Source organism: Medicago sativa, chromosome 5 (assembly GCF_051527215.1).
Source record: "Medicago sativa cultivar Bolivia chromosome 5, Bolivia_mono, whole genome shotgun sequence".
Lineage (NCBI taxonomy): Eukaryota > Viridiplantae > Streptophyta > Magnoliopsida > Fabales > Fabaceae > Medicago > Medicago sativa.
The window spans coordinates 11674938-11690421 of NC_140753.1; the positions used below are offsets into that span (position 1 = coordinate 11674938).

The 15484-nt window shown below is 35.3% G+C and overlaps 2 protein-coding genes across 3 annotated transcripts; one reads left to right on the forward strand and one right to left on the reverse strand.

Annotated features, from left to right (window-relative positions):
• Positions 1-607: 607 nt before the first annotated feature.
• On the reverse strand, positions 608-8084 carry LOC146920043 (FG-GAP repeat-containing protein). Its single transcript, XM_085713435.1, has 13 exons — positions 7968-8084; positions 7709-7867; positions 6947-7195; positions 6719-6838; positions 6228-6308; positions 5701-5796; positions 4954-5052; positions 4318-4371; positions 4021-4224; positions 2214-2339; positions 1949-2014; positions 1522-1821; positions 608-1332 (listed from the first exon to the last, which is right to left on the reverse strand). Exons 1-13 carry the CDS (start codon positions 8028-8030, stop codon positions 856-858), a joined length of 2094 nt encoding a protein of 697 aa, XP_085569561.1. The 5' UTR covers positions 8031-8084; the 3' UTR covers positions 608-855.
• A 1424-nt stretch (positions 8085-9508) lies between these two features.
• On the forward strand, positions 9509-12410 carry LOC146920044 (protein WALLS ARE THIN 1-like). 2 transcript variants are annotated; one of them, XM_085713436.1, is made up of 6 exons: positions 9509-9862; positions 9985-10047; positions 10273-10389; positions 10482-10887; positions 11203-11354; positions 11860-12410. In XM_085713436.1, the coding sequence occupies exons 1-6, from the start codon at positions 9684-9686 to the stop codon at positions 12032-12034; spliced, it is 1092 nt and encodes a 363-aa protein (XP_085569562.1). In that variant the 5' UTR covers positions 9509-9683; the 3' UTR covers positions 12035-12410. The 2 variants fall into 2 exon arrangements, with proteins under 2 accessions (XP_085569562.1, XP_085569563.1); XM_085713437.1 differs by having other exon boundaries at positions 9514-9862; positions 9990-10047.
• The last annotated feature ends 3074 nt before the right edge of the window (positions 12411-15484 follow it).

The window sequence follows — 15484 nt, forward strand, 5'->3', positions numbered from 1 at the left end:
GATAGCTTTATGCAATATTTTCAACACCAGTTGTTAAGGAATCCATCATTGCATCAATCACGTTGATCGTCCACTCGCATTATTTTCAAACATTATCCATTATATAGGGGCGCATTAATTTTTAGGTTTGCAATATTATATGATGCATAATTGAATCATTCAGATGGTGTTATTTGAAACATTTCTTGAAGCACGGGGAAAAGCAATAGCTAAAACACTCAAGGTGATGTCAAAGACTTAACATGGTTTATGTACATAACACTTGATGCGTGATGGGATCAGCCACATTGGTAACTTGATGGAAACAGGAAGTCATTTATTAATTGACTTTAAGAAGTGTATTGTGAAAACGACCAAGAAGACAGATTGGTGCAAGTTGGTTGCTAATTTTAATGTTTTACACAACTACAGAAAATCTGAAGCAAATCAAACGATGGTCGTATTTTCAAGAATTGTGTAATGGCTAAAGAAAATCCTTGTAGAGAAAAGAGTAAAAACCTAGGTGAGTTTCTGTTATGCATCAACTGTCACGTATCAACTAATTCTGAACAGGTGACAATTGTCAAGTGTGTGCAGTATAACTTCTTCTAAACAACAGCCAGATACATATGCTAAGAGTATAGTTTCCTTATATTAATGTCATCAAGCTTCCCTCATGAAGGACATTCTGTCACTTCTGTCTAAAATTTTTACAATCATCCGTCGTAGACAGTACAACACCTCCACAAAATCTCCTTACATTCTATGCATTTTTAACAATCTTGATGATCCGTTGGATGTGCACATCGCTTTGTCTTCTGCTTCATTTGTAAGCGCCTGCAAAGTTCATCTTGTATAAATTTCAGGTTCTGCATTTCACCTAGGACCAGATGATGGACGAGGCTTCCCCTTCATGGAATTTATGTGCTGGGTAACAAATATAATTCCCATCACGACTATGAGACAGCCGATCAGCACACTGAAGAAGAGAGCACCAGGTTGTCGGGTCTGGACAAAGCCATACACTCCGGAAGAGGTGACAAGAATAAGGTCAGTGAGCCCATCATTCGAGAAGTCTTCACGGATCAATACATGTGTAGGTGGACCAGGGAGTTCAATTGTAGCCAATATGCTACCTCCGGGTGATATTACCACAGCCTCTTGTTCTCCAGCTGCAAGGATCATCTCATGATTGTCGTGCAACCGCAAAGGAAAAGGCTTTAGTGTGGGAATCACCAAACCACCTTCCATCATCCCTGCTGGGGAAGGTAGATTTGACCATGTGACACCAGTTGATTGTTGCCACTGCCAAACAGCATCATGACCATGCAAACCAGGAGTGTACGCAGTTATCTGCAATGAACAATTTTTATAAAGTCGGCATAAAGGTACAGAATATCTCACAAATATCACCAAAATATATTAGTTGTAACTTGAAATAATTTGTTAAAAATAAATATGAACTAGGTTAGTTTGATTGGTGCTCAAACAAACTATCAAATGTTACATAACTAGATTTAGTCAAACAAAACAAGAGCATACCTCTCCCCGATTTGTCAAGAAGATAACGTCCCCATGGCTTCCCTTCCTGTGCTTGTGACCATCGCTTCTAGGAATGAGAATGGGTGTTGCTACCTCCAAAGAAGACATATCTGAACCTCGGTTGAAGCCTCTATAAAGTTCTCCATGTTGGAATAAGTTAAAATGGGTATAATGACAAATAGATACATTGAAGAGTTGTTCCCGTACTGGTACGCCAGACGTTGCAACAGCCCAACAAGGACGTAGAACATCCATGGACCCACTAACTACAGTTTGCTCAGCACCATTTCCTCCAACAGCCTGATTAGATAAATCTTTCAGACATCAGGCAGAGGAAAATCCCCCATTACGTTATCAATTATCATGCTAAATTAATAAAGATCTGGTTTGTTTGTTTATCAAAAAATGTGAAGGAAAAAAAGTGAACCTGCACATGATCCAGAACTCCATCACCATTAATATCAGCATGTAGACCACCTTCCTGAAGGTGAAGCTGAGATAAATAGAAGTGTCATTTCACAGACTACAAAAAATTTCAAAAGTAACGTGACAGCTAAATAAGATTTTGGCTGAAACCAGTGCAGTTTAATACTACAAATCTACAACCACAGGAGCAAATGTTGTACAACTACTTGCAAACTCTTTTTTTTTTTTATTTCGATTTTCAAGTTAATCAGTGGCTTTATATTTACCTTACATAGTGTTCGACCAGATGCCAAATGAAGGGCTTCTATCCCCTCCTTTAGATGAGCCACGACAACATTAGGAACCCACCAAACCTTAGTATAGTTGGTTATGGTGGGAACGTATGGTGGATGCTGCATTCCAAAAGAAAAAACATTATGACAAATAGTGCAAACCCCCCACCCTGGTAAAAAAAAGAAAAGAAAAAGGCTTCTCGGAATCCCATAAAATGCCGTACATTTATAGAACCCCTTTCCGATTAAGCAATAACATGAGAACATAAAAATGTATGCAAAGAGATTACTTTAATGACAAAAACCATCAATTAAGTATATTTAACAAGCTTAGACATACAGTAGAAAAAAAACAGTTTTCGACCAAGTTATTGCTTTGGCACACCGCACATGCCATGTTTCATGAAGTACCTTAACCTAAGAACACGATAATCCTCAAATTGTTTTATATGCATTATAATATTTGGAAGCACTAAAATTATTAGAAGAGGGAATTCAAAATTCATTTAAACAAACAACTAGGTAGTTTAACGATCAAACTCCCCAAACATGAAGTACTTCATCTGTGGGAACACAGCTTGTACTTGAACACGCTAAACATCTACCAGTTTAACCCATATGGTTGGCAGTGACAGGTGAAAAAAGCAAATTCTCGTCAATTTAAAGCATTAGAGTCTTATTGGCATGACCTCTCCTAACCCCAATAAATATGTATCCAATACTGCATAAGTGCCAATATGCAGAAGCCAACCACACATTTGCCCAATATCTGCACCATATGAACCCACCCACCCCCACCCCAAAAAAAAAAAATGCACACTAGCAGTATCTGTTGAATCCAAAGGCAACCCCCAACGCTTCAACCACACCAGGAGTACATGAAACTGTGCAAATCATCACCAACATAGAGACTCCCACAATTGAACCTTCCAACTGCATCATTTTAGGACCTAGCTTCTCCGAGGTAGATAACCAAATACCCCCAAAGCCTGGCTAAACTAGAATAGCAATGAAATAACTAAGATGGATAAACTAGAGCAACAGCTCCTCAGAAGAAAGTTATTCAATCCCTCCTCATACTAATCATTCCCTCGTGCTACCTCCTCATATATTCCTTCCACTACTAACTAACTGCCAGCTAGGCAGCCCCCTTGGTCCCTTCTCTCCTCTCTTCTTCCCACGTTCATACACCCTCCAAATAATGGGCCTCTCACTCATTTACTTGAGCCCACTAACAAATCCTCAGCTCCTGCTAGGTAACCTAACAGTTTCTATCTACCAAATTAACATGACAATGGGGAGAACTGCATATTCATTATTAATCAATATTTTTATAGCATAAAATATCTTGGCTCCCTAAATTCAGGATTCAAAAAATTTAGAGGAGAAATAAAAAATGTAGCCAGACTTAAATCTTTACGAACAAATACAAATATAACAAGTGAGATGGTTTATCTGACCATGAGATATCTGAGCAGTGCTTAGTTAAAAAAAAAATTAAAAATGCTGAGCAACAGTTATCATAACAAAATAGGTTTAGCCAAAATGAATTAAAATCAGCAGGTGCTGAGAACATCACCAACACAAAGATTTAGATCACATAACAAAAAATTGGACATGCAGCAGTTAGAAAGTAAACAGACAGCTCTGTTACTGGATAGAGACAACAAAAGCTTGTAGCTGAAATCGTGTTTGGAAAAGAATTTTTGAGTTGTCCAGTTGTAGCCATCTTAAAACTAATTATCATTATGTCAACAATTGAAAGAAATGTTAGCAGTTGCATGACATGGTTTCTAATTACCTTCTTGGATTTTGCTGAACCAGCAAAATTTGCTGCTTTCCCAATTATGTTTGAAATTTTTTTGGTTGAGTCCTTCCCTGGTGGATGGTTTTCCTCAGGCTTGTCGAAAGGGTAATTTATAGTCTTTCCAGGTGTTTTCTTCAATGTTTTCCTCTTATGCCGCTTGAAGTGGACCAACTTCAATAAAGTATCTTCTCTCCTATCCTGATGAGTGCATGTATCTAATATCAGTTAACTATGGCATTTGAGATTATACTTTAGTATCAAATGTTAATCAAGGTTGAAAATAGAGTGTACCCATTGATGTGGCATAACTCCCAGGATTGATTCTCTGAATTCCCTGCATTCAAACTATAATTTCACATGTCACAGGAAGCTATCTTTTGGGTAGATATGGATAAACATATACAAAGGTTTCACAATAATATTAAATTTGACTGAAACACTCCTTTATGTGCACATGCTGCTATTTCCACACACAAAGGAAGGAGTTGACCAAGTTACTCAAGTAGATTTGGATGAGTACTGTTATACTAGAGTTCTCATAGTAAACTCCATATTAACAAACAAATATTTGTTTTAGTGGTTGATCGTTTGAAGAGAAAAGGTGAATAACATAAAGATGTGACTAGGAATCTAGTCCACGGTATTACTTAAGATTGATGAGGAAAGGAATGGAAAAAGTAATAAATCTGAAATTATGGTATTACTTACATATAACAAAACCAGTACATTGAGCTAAAGGGGCGAACGTTAAAATCAACATGCAAATTTCTAGATTAGAATAAAATGGATGTATGAAAAAGAAAAGCAATGATTCCCCTGCTTAAAAAGGATGGAATGGTAATTTATGCCACTCCAATTTACCATATTCCATCAATTCAATATACCATTAGGAATTTAGGATTAAATTGAACAGCTATAGCTAAGTACCTCTCCAGGTTGACGTCTATTCAAAGCATGAACATCAAGTTTGTAGTTATGCTGTGGAATTAACTGTGATGCGTCTGAAGAAGCTGCTGCTTCGATGTTCTATACAATTAAATGAAAATACTAGCAATTAGAAAGAAAAAAAAGGATAAGGATGCACAATATCATTTAACAAAATAAATGTCGGACTAGCATAAATCACATATTCAATCAAACTTGACCGCTATGTTAGCTGTAAAACATCTATCTGGTACTACCACCCAAAGACAGAAAAGACTAAAGTTTATGCTGGTAGGGAGGTGGTTCCATTTGTTTGATGGATTTTCTTTTCAAAAAATACATATTTGTGCACCAGTGCGTTAAAATCCAAGTGCAGATGCTTACAACAAGACTCCAAGATCTTCAAAGGTATAATTTATAATCTATTATTGACATTTAGGCTCTAACTCATTATGATCTGAACTTTGTGAGCTTAACTATATAACTTTTCTTCAGTTTTCATGTTTGTTGCAGAGGACAAAACATACTGTCTAGAACTAAGTTGCTACTCACTGAATAAAGTTATGTACAGAGAGGGACGATAGAGAAAGTTCACTTAATCACCTAATGAATTTCCAGATAGAGAAGACAACTATTTTTAAAAACAAGAAAATGCATTTTAAATTAAAAATAAATAATCGTTTCATATTTGCATGTTGACAGCACCCAAATAATAGAGCGCACTGAGGACAAAAAAAGAAAGAACACCACCTCAGTTTTTCTGCTCCATCGTTCTACACCTGATCGACCAGCAAATGCATAAAATGCAAAATGGCGTAAATCCACAGTTCCGGTGTTTTCAGAAGCCTATCCAGGAAAAGAAACACAATAAACTGTTAAAGTCTTCAACCTTAAGATGGGAAGAAAACTAAAATCACCTGATACATTTTTTTGTATAAAGAAAAATCTAAACAAAACAAGTGAAACTGTCTCCTGTTTATTTAGCTACCTAATCATGAAGGTCCAGATTTATAGACTACTTACTGCAAGGTGCACAGATTTTATTCATTGGCTTTATCATGCCAAGACATGGTGAACTTTTATATTCTCTATTTATATCAGAACAGGAATTTGAATTGACTGTTTAGGAGCATAAAATAAGGTCAACCTTGAAGACCCAAAATTAAAGTGAAGTAAATAAAACAAATAGTGTATCAAAGTTTAACCCAAAATTAGCATGCTGCAGATGGTAAAAAGATGGGCATAAAATTTAGCATCAACTAGAAACGTATTTACACCTCCTTTTCAGTAGCACTTCTTCGATGCTGCTCAGCAAATCTAGCTCCCATTCCCATTTCTTCAAAAGGGTCCATAAAAATCTGAAAGTGGAAAGCAATCAACATAAGCTACAACATAACCATCAGATTAGAGGATAATGCCAATAATTCCAAAGATAAACTAGAGATAAACAATTCCAAAATCATTACCATAAAATGAATAAAAAAAAAAAAAAATTCAGAAATTCGAGAAGCAGCATTAAACCCCTACATTACTACCATACTTTATCAAATAAAATTACTCAGGAACTTCCATTTTCATCACTTCCAAGAAAACAAGATAGCCAGAATCTTATGCTACTCATGAAGTTGAGAGTTTTCGCTTTCATAAAAGATGGTAAACAGCATCGACATTAAATTCTGAGTTTTTCCATCCGCAGATAGAACACAGACACACATACTCTGCTAAAAAGAATAACAAACTAGAAAACAAGAAGGAAAGTGACACATACATGAGGCTGCATTTCCATTCTCCCACCAACAATGATCAATCCTGTATCTCCATGCTTGAGAGTATAATTGCTTATAGATATTGAAACTTCCCTGTGATGAGCATTATGGGGAAAATCCTCCTGTTAACAACCACTTAAACAGTTGGTAAACTAAAACATAACAAGATAATCAAAATGTTTAACTGAAAATTCTATCAACTGAAACACGGCACAACATAAACATCATACCTGCAAATTATTTTCCCACAACTTTTGGAGGTTGGAATCAAAACACATTACAAACCAACCTGACGTTACTACAACCAAAACCTGCTTATGTGGTTGTCCAATTCTATGGCGGTCAATAAAGCCAGTGGCCATAGCAACAGGTCGTCTCCCAGACATGACACGCACTTTGTCAGGCAACAGAGACACCTCCGCTAACACGCGTGCCTCACTGAATCCTTCATCAACACGCCTACTATGTGGCTCCAAAATCTAAGACACCCACCATAAATACAAAATCCAGTTACTACTATATTACTTGTACCATCAATATAGTCCCTAATTTGTGTATGTTTAGTTCCAATTTTGGACGAAACAAAATTGATTGTAGATGTGTATAATTGGTTTTGGCATGTTTGGTTCTTGTAGAGTAGAATTTATCTACATTCTACTTGAAGCTAGAAATTGTAGCTTCTAATTCTAGAATTGATTTTCACCTATTCAATTCACTTTTACATGAATGTATCAAAACATAAATCACTTTACCTTAAACTAAATTTTAGCCAGAATCAATTTTACACAATCAATTCATTCAAAATCCGCAAGAACCAAACATACACTTAATAGCAGGGACTAAATTGATGAAATTTATAGACAAAATTGAAGAGAGAGTGATAGTTTATCGACTACATTGATGGTTTACTGAAAAAGAAATAAAAAAACAATGGCCAATTGTATAAAGCATGGAATTTTATAAGTGAATAAAAAATTGGGAAATGAAAGAACCTGAATTTTGGCATCGTGGGTAGCAACGAGAACTTCTTTCTTGCCGTCGCCGTTGAGATCGGCGACAAGAGGCGGCGGAAGGCGTTCAGCTTCGTATTTGATTGGATATTCATCGGTAAGGTGCATCCACGCGTCTTTGAATGAAACACCACCATCTTGCTGAATGAATTGAATTGAATTGAAATAGAAAAAAGGGGTTAGGGTTTAAGAGTGAGAAATTTAAGAGAGTGGAATTAGGGGTTAAAGGGTAGAATAATACCTGAAGAGAGAAGAAAATGGCGAAAGCGGAAAGCATAAGAATCGCCAAATCACGCTTCCTCATGATTTCTTTCTCAGCTTAAACAAACACTCAACAGAACAAACAGAGTCACTTCTTGACTTAGTGGGTATATTCTTCTTTTGTTTATGTATGTGTTTTTGTGGGACATTCATAGGATCAAAATCAAAACTCTCTCTTTTGTTTTGGTCGCACAAAATACTATACTAGCTAGTACTCCCTCCGTTTCAAAATGAGTGTCGTTTTAGACTTTGGCACACATATTAAGAAATAGAATGAAATAATCATTGGATACAACGCTTTTACTAAACTATCCTTACTTTATTAGAAAAAGACAAACTTAAAGTTGCATTGAAAATTGTGTGAGAGAAAGGTTTGAGAGGGTAAAGTTGGAAGAAAAAAATTAAAGTTGCATTGGAAATGTAAAGCGACATTCATTTTGAAACAAATTTTTTTGGCTAAAGTGACACTCATTTTGAAACGGAGGGAGTATTAGACATGATACCATGGAAAGTGGTTCATAAGGTGCATCTATCTTTTGGATTAAAATTGTTTTTGATTTTGTATGAGGTTTTTTTAGGCGTTATAATTGATGATTTCTAGCACCCTTCAAAAAAATATTGTTTTCTAGTTTTTGCTACTAAAGATAATTTTTACACTTAAAATCATTTGTTGGTAAGAATGTTAATCGGTAAGAATATCATGTAAAATAATTTGTTGATGGATAATATGTAAGTTGTGTGAGTTTTAGGTATAGAGTTAAGAGGTAAATTGATCATCAAAATTATAATCACATACAACTATTTTGATTGAGGTTTGCATATCTTGATAAAGATGTGTAAAAAAAAGAATTAAGGTTTTCCCAAACTCGGATGTTAGACCTATATTTATGTTTATAGTCATACACTTGGATCTTTTATCTCCTAATTCAAACTAAGTGGTGAGGTTTATTGGAAAACAAATGAATATGGTTGCTCATTTGCTTGCTATGATGGCCACTTCTTAGACCAATCACTATTTTTTTTTTTTGGTATTTACCTCAATGTTTAGAATGTATTGATTAATTGATAAAATTTATAAAATGAATTGTGTTTGTTTGGAGGAAAAAAAAAACACATTGCTTATGCACGAGCATTTTCCAAGTCTAATTAATGATTAAGAACTCCAAATGTATGCTTCTCTATTCCTAGTTGTTTTGATTGTGGCCCAATTGAGCTTCCAATAAAGATCTTTTAAGATAGTGTTTGGTTTTGAAAAACTGTGAAATTAAAGCATTTGTGTTGGTTAAGGTTTTGAACATTTCTTCTCTTCTCCATGATTGCTAGATTTAGTGCATGATGATTGGATTCTAGGTAAATTTGGCAGAGAAGCAACCTTCTCTTGATTTACCAAGAACCATATAATTTAAAAAACGGGAGAGGCGTATTATTTCCAAAGACATCATAGAATATAAAAATTTGAGATCCAATCAGATAACGACAATAATACTAGTAGTTCATAATCACACACAATCCTTAAAAAACATATCAAACTTGTCTTTTTGTTTTTATCATTTTAATTTCCACAATTAGAATAGATCTCTGATCTCTCTATCTTTCAGCAGATATTATTTTCCCAATTTTCTCTTGGTCAACATCTACTTCTCTAAGTGGATCCATATCAACAGTACCTGCAAAACAAAACACAATTCAAAACAATATGGTTTCTGAAAGAGCTAAGCTTCACATAGCTTTAACTTTTTTACAATTTTGTCATGCAGGAAATCATATATTTCTCAGAATTGCACTTAATACAGGAGTCAGCAAGCTTGTTTTTCCTGTCTATAGAAACATCACTGCTTTCATTCTTCTTGCCCCTCTTGCATATTTCACAGAAAAGTATATACATGTACTTTATACTTTTCCTATAGCAAATAAGTACTATATAGCAACCAATGATTATAGTGTTCAATCATCTCACTTTTTTGTTCTTTGTTTTTATATGTTTTCCTCTTTGTAAGGAAAGACAGGCCACAAATAACCAGTTATTGTTTGATACAATTTTTTCTACTTGGACTAGTTGGGTACATTCTCTTTTCATGAAACCACTCTATTCATCAATGAGTGCATGTTTGGATTGTTGACAAGTTTGACAAAGTTACGGTATAATGGATTTTATTGAAGCTACAAAGTGTAACTTTTGTCAAAATCACGGTGGTACACCATGATTCTACCAAATCGCCGTCAATTCAGACATGTACTAAATTAAAAAAACATGATTGTGTAACTTCAAATGCTACTTCTGACAGAATAACAATGAAAGAAGGATTTTACCTTCTAGGTTTGGACAACACATCACCAACATTTGCTTCTGCTATGCAAAATTCTGTTCCAGCCCTTACCTTTCTCATGGCTGTGATATTAAGGCAAGCTATAACCCTTTACCTTTAGAGCTTAAAGTTAAGACTTTTTTTATTATATATTGATAAACTTGTTCAATTATGTATGTGAAGTGCAGATATGAGAGCTTGCACTTAAATAGGATAAATGGTATGGCTAAGGTTCTTGGAGTACTTGCTTCTGTTGGAGGAGCTTCAATCATTACCCTTTACAAGGGACCTACCATTTATGCTCCACATTTAGCGCTACATCAAGGACAAATTTTCTTGTCTGCATTTGAGGATGCCAATGGGAAAAACTTGAACTTGGGTGGCATCCTTCTCTTTGGTCATTGTTTGTGTTGGTCTGGTTGGATTGTGATGCAAGCATTTGTTCTGAAAAAGTACTCAGCACAACTCACAGTTTCTGCTTTTACTTGCTTCTTTGGTATTGTGCAGTTTGGGACAATTGCAGCATTTCTTGAGAAGAATCCCAAAGCTTGGCAGCTCAATTCCATTGAAGAGGCCTACAGTATTTTGTACTCGGTTTGTAAATCAATCTCAATTACTTCATTAAGCACTTATCATACAAGAGTTTACGTATAAGTTCTTTTTTTATCATTGAAGAGAATATTGGGGTAAACTCTACATAACCTGACAACGGTTTATGGACATATCATACGATAATTTCATGTGCTCTTCCAAACACTTGTGAACGAGCTTATGTCATAAGAAAAGTTCAAATAAGCTTTTCCAAGTGCAGCCTTAATAGGGAATCATGATTAGTGACTTTAAATTTGACATCTATAGAACTCATTTTAACTATATATTAAGATGACAGAATAGGCTGGTTTGTATCAGGGACTGGTGATTTCAGGGCTTGCAGCAGCAATACAAATATGGACTATTAGCAAAGGAGGACCGGTGCTTGCTTCAATTTATCTTCCCTTACAGACATTACTTGTAGCTTTGATAGCATCCATTGCTTTTGGTGAAGAATTCTTCTTGGGAGGGTATGTTCTTATAATCCAAGTAACTTCAATTTCAATTTGTTTCCTTAAAATTTTGAGCATGGAAAAATATGAGTGAATATGAAAATTGATAATCAAAATTTTAAGTGTTGGTGAAAATTGTCTCGATCTTTGCTAATTGACAAATAATTTGCTGAAATTGTGAAGTGTCAGTCAAAATAGTCACACTATGAACTTTTACTGTTAGGGACTATGGCATGACATGTTAATCACATATGCAGCCCCTTCACATTGTTCCCACATCAATACCACCATACAAGGCGCTGATTTGTCAGTGAAATTTAGGTCTCACGGAGGCTAATTTACCATAATCAGTTCATACACATTTGCAATTAGTGACAATTTTTCTCTAAGATGACCTAAATTTCCTCAGCGAATTTCTCCCAAATGAGTTGACATTGATGTGGGATCGACGCGCAATTAATGTTTTATCCGGTGCATTTGCTTATGCTATAGATATCTTATTGTTTTCAGTTTTGAGGTGCAGGATTATAGGAGCTTTCTTAATCATATCTGGCTTATACCTTGTTGTCTGGGGAAGAAGTCAAGAAACTAAGTCTGATGAGGAGTTCATAGTCCCCAATGAGCCTGAGAATCATCTGAAAGAAAATATTTACAATTCTTCCCTCATTCAACCATTGATTCCTGTGCACAACTCATAGATGTTAGTGGAACAATTTATATGCTATTAAAATTGTAATATTCTCTTAAGCCTTAAGAGGTGACCAAAATATTACAACATTTATTTGCTATAGCAGGGTAGTTTTGTGTTGAAAGATAATATAAAAGAGATAGAAACACACTTGCTCAATGAAGAAGAAGTAGAAACAAGCAAAGTCTCAATAACTTGCAACACAAGTTACTAGTTTGCATAGTAGTTAGAACTCATAACTAATTTGATGAGCTGTCATAAAGTTAGTTACTATCTAGTGTAGATTAGTACATGGTAGCTTATATTACAGCTTCACTTGTAAACTCTATATAAGGATGTTGTAGCTTCCATTACAAGTTAATGAAAATAATCATTCACTTTTCACATTTTTCTCTCTTTTACTTCTCTCTTTTCAACCAAGTTCATCTTCTCAATATGGTATCATTGAGCCTTCAGATCTGAACACGTTTTTTCCACAAGCTTTTCAAGCTCTTCATCAATGGCGCCACGCAACAAAGATGCTGGTACTTCTTCTACCTTTGAGGATCCTACCGATCAGTCAAGTCCTTATTTTGTTCATCCAAGCGATGGTCCTTCTTCAGTTACTGTTTCTCCGGTTCTTGACGGATCAAATTATCTTTGTTGAGCTCGTTCAATGCGCAAAGCTTTGGGCGGGAAAATGAAATTTGAGTTTGTTAATGGATCAATTTCTCCAATTCTTGATGAATTCGATCCTCTTTTTCGTGCTTGTAATCGGTGTAACATGCTTGTTCATTCTTGGCTTGTGAATTCGGTTTCTCCTTCAATTGCTCAATCCATTGTTTTCATGGAAAACGCATGTAATGTTTGGGTGGATTTGAAGGAACGATTCGCACAAGATGATTTGGTAAGAATCTTTGAACTGATGTAAGAGATTTACTCTTTACAACAAGATTCCAAATCTGTTACAACCTTTTACTCTGAATTGAAGATTCTTTGGGAAGAATTAGAGATTTACATGCCTATACCAAACTGCACTTGTAGGGTACGTTGTTCATGTGAGTTCATGAGAAATGCAAGACGTAATCATACTTTGCTTTATGGCATTCGTTTTCTTACTGGTTTGAATGAAAGTTTTGGTATGGTGAAATCACAAATTTTGTTAATGGATCCTCTTCCCTCCATGAACAAAATCTTTTCTATGGTTTTACAATATGAAAGACAACATAATGTTTCTCCTGCTATTGATGATTTTGCTTTAATCAACGTTGTTGATTCCAAAAAGTTTAAAGGTAACAACTTTTCTGGTAAATCATCATTTCAAGGATCAAATTCTAAGGGTAATACTCGTGTTTGCACCTTTTGTGGAAGGAGCAATCACACTGTTGAGACATGCTGGAAGAAGCATGGAGTTCCACCACATCTTCAGAAAAATTACAACTCTGGATATGCCAATCATGTTGCATCAGAGGGAGATAATCATGTTGGAGAATCCTCAACATGTGTTGATAACAAGGGTAATGTTCCAGCTATCACACATGAGCAGTATGAAAGGTTAATGACTCTTCTTCAGGGTCCATCTCTTAATCAAAGCTCAGGAACTGTGCATGCTTCTAATTAGGTTACTTCTATGCTTGTTAGTCATTCACCATCAGATAGGCAAGGTACAAGTTTCATTAATTCTTTGACAAATTCCAATTTTACTTAAAGCTCTTGTATCATAGATTCAGGAGCCTCTCATCACATTTGTTGCAATCTAAAGTGGTTTCATTCTTGCAATGAAATTGCTCCTATGTCCATAAAATTACCTACAGGTCACATTAGTATGGCTATACATTCAGGAACTGTTAAATTTTCTCCAATGCTCATTCTTTATGATGTTCTTTATGTCCCTGGTTTTAATTACAATTTACTTTCTGTGTCAAAAAGGAATAGTTCACTGAATAGTATTGTCAGTTTTAATGGTTTTCAATGTTTGATTTAGGACAAGAAAACCATGAGGATGATTGGTTCTAGTGATAAGAGAGAAGACTTGTACTACTTGAATCTTGAAAATAAGTTAGCTTGTTCTGCAAGCAAGACCATTCACTCCAACATTCCTTTACCCGATAGTGCCCTTTGGCATTTTAGACTTGGTCATCTTTCTTTTTCTAGAATGAATTTGTTGAAATCTAGTTTTCCTTTTGTCCATGTTGATTCTAAGGCTACATGTGATGTATGCCATTTTGCTAAGCATAGAAAACTCCCTTTCCCTGATAGTGGTAATAAGGCTTCAAAACCTTTTGATCTAATACACTTTGATATTTGGGGTCCTATTTATGTTCCTTCCATTCATAAACATGTCTATTTCTTAACTGCAGTTGATGATTATAGCAGATATACTTGGTTAACTCTAATGAAAACAGAGTGAAACCAGACAACATGTCATTGATTTCATAACTCTCATTGAAAATCATTTTAACTGTAATGTGAAAACTGTCAGAAGTGATAATGGCCCTGAATTTAACATTTCTCATTTTTATGCATCAAAAGGCATCTTACATCAAACCAGTTGTGTTGAAACACCACAACAAAATGCCAGAGTTGAGAGAAAACATCAGCACATTTTGAACATCACTAGAGCTTTACTTTTTCAATCTCATTTACCTAAATATTTTTGGTCCTATGCTGCAGTTTTCATCATGAATAGAGTACCTAGTCCCCTTTTACAAAATCAATCACCATATTTTCTACTGCATAAAATGCAACCTGATTTACATCAACTTAAAGTTTTTGGTTCATTAGCCTATGCTTCTACTTTACAAGCTCAAAGAAGCAAACTTGATTCTAGATCAAGAAAGTGCATTTTTCTTGATTACAAAAGTGGTATGAAAGGGGTTGTTCTTTTAGACATACACTCAAAACAGATTTTTGTTTATAGAAATGTTACTCATCATGGAAGTATTGCTCCTTATCAATCTAACCCTTCAAATATTCATTGGAACTATCATACCAACATACAATCTGTTTCTGACATCTCTTCTTCCTCAAATACTGAGAGTTTCTCTGATATTTCACCCTTTCCTATTGATTCTTCTCTTCCCAATACAAACGACATATCCACATCCCCTCTTCCCTCCACTCTTTTACCTAAATCCACTAGACTCAGGTCTCAACCAGCTTATTTGAAAGATTATGTATGCAGTTCATCTACTCAGTCACCATCATCAGTCAATTCAGGTATTTCTTATCCCCTATCATCTTTTCATTCATTTCACCATTTATCATCTTCCCATAAAGCTTTTTCTACTTCTGTCACACAAAGTACTGAGCCAAAAACCTATAAAGAAGCATGTCAGTCTGATCATTGGTTAAAAGCAATGAATGTTGAATTAGAGGCACTAACTAATAATGGCACTTGGTGCATTGTTGATACACCGCCAAATGTGAAACCTATTGGTTGCAAATGGGTGTATAGAATCAAGTATAAAGCTGATGGTTC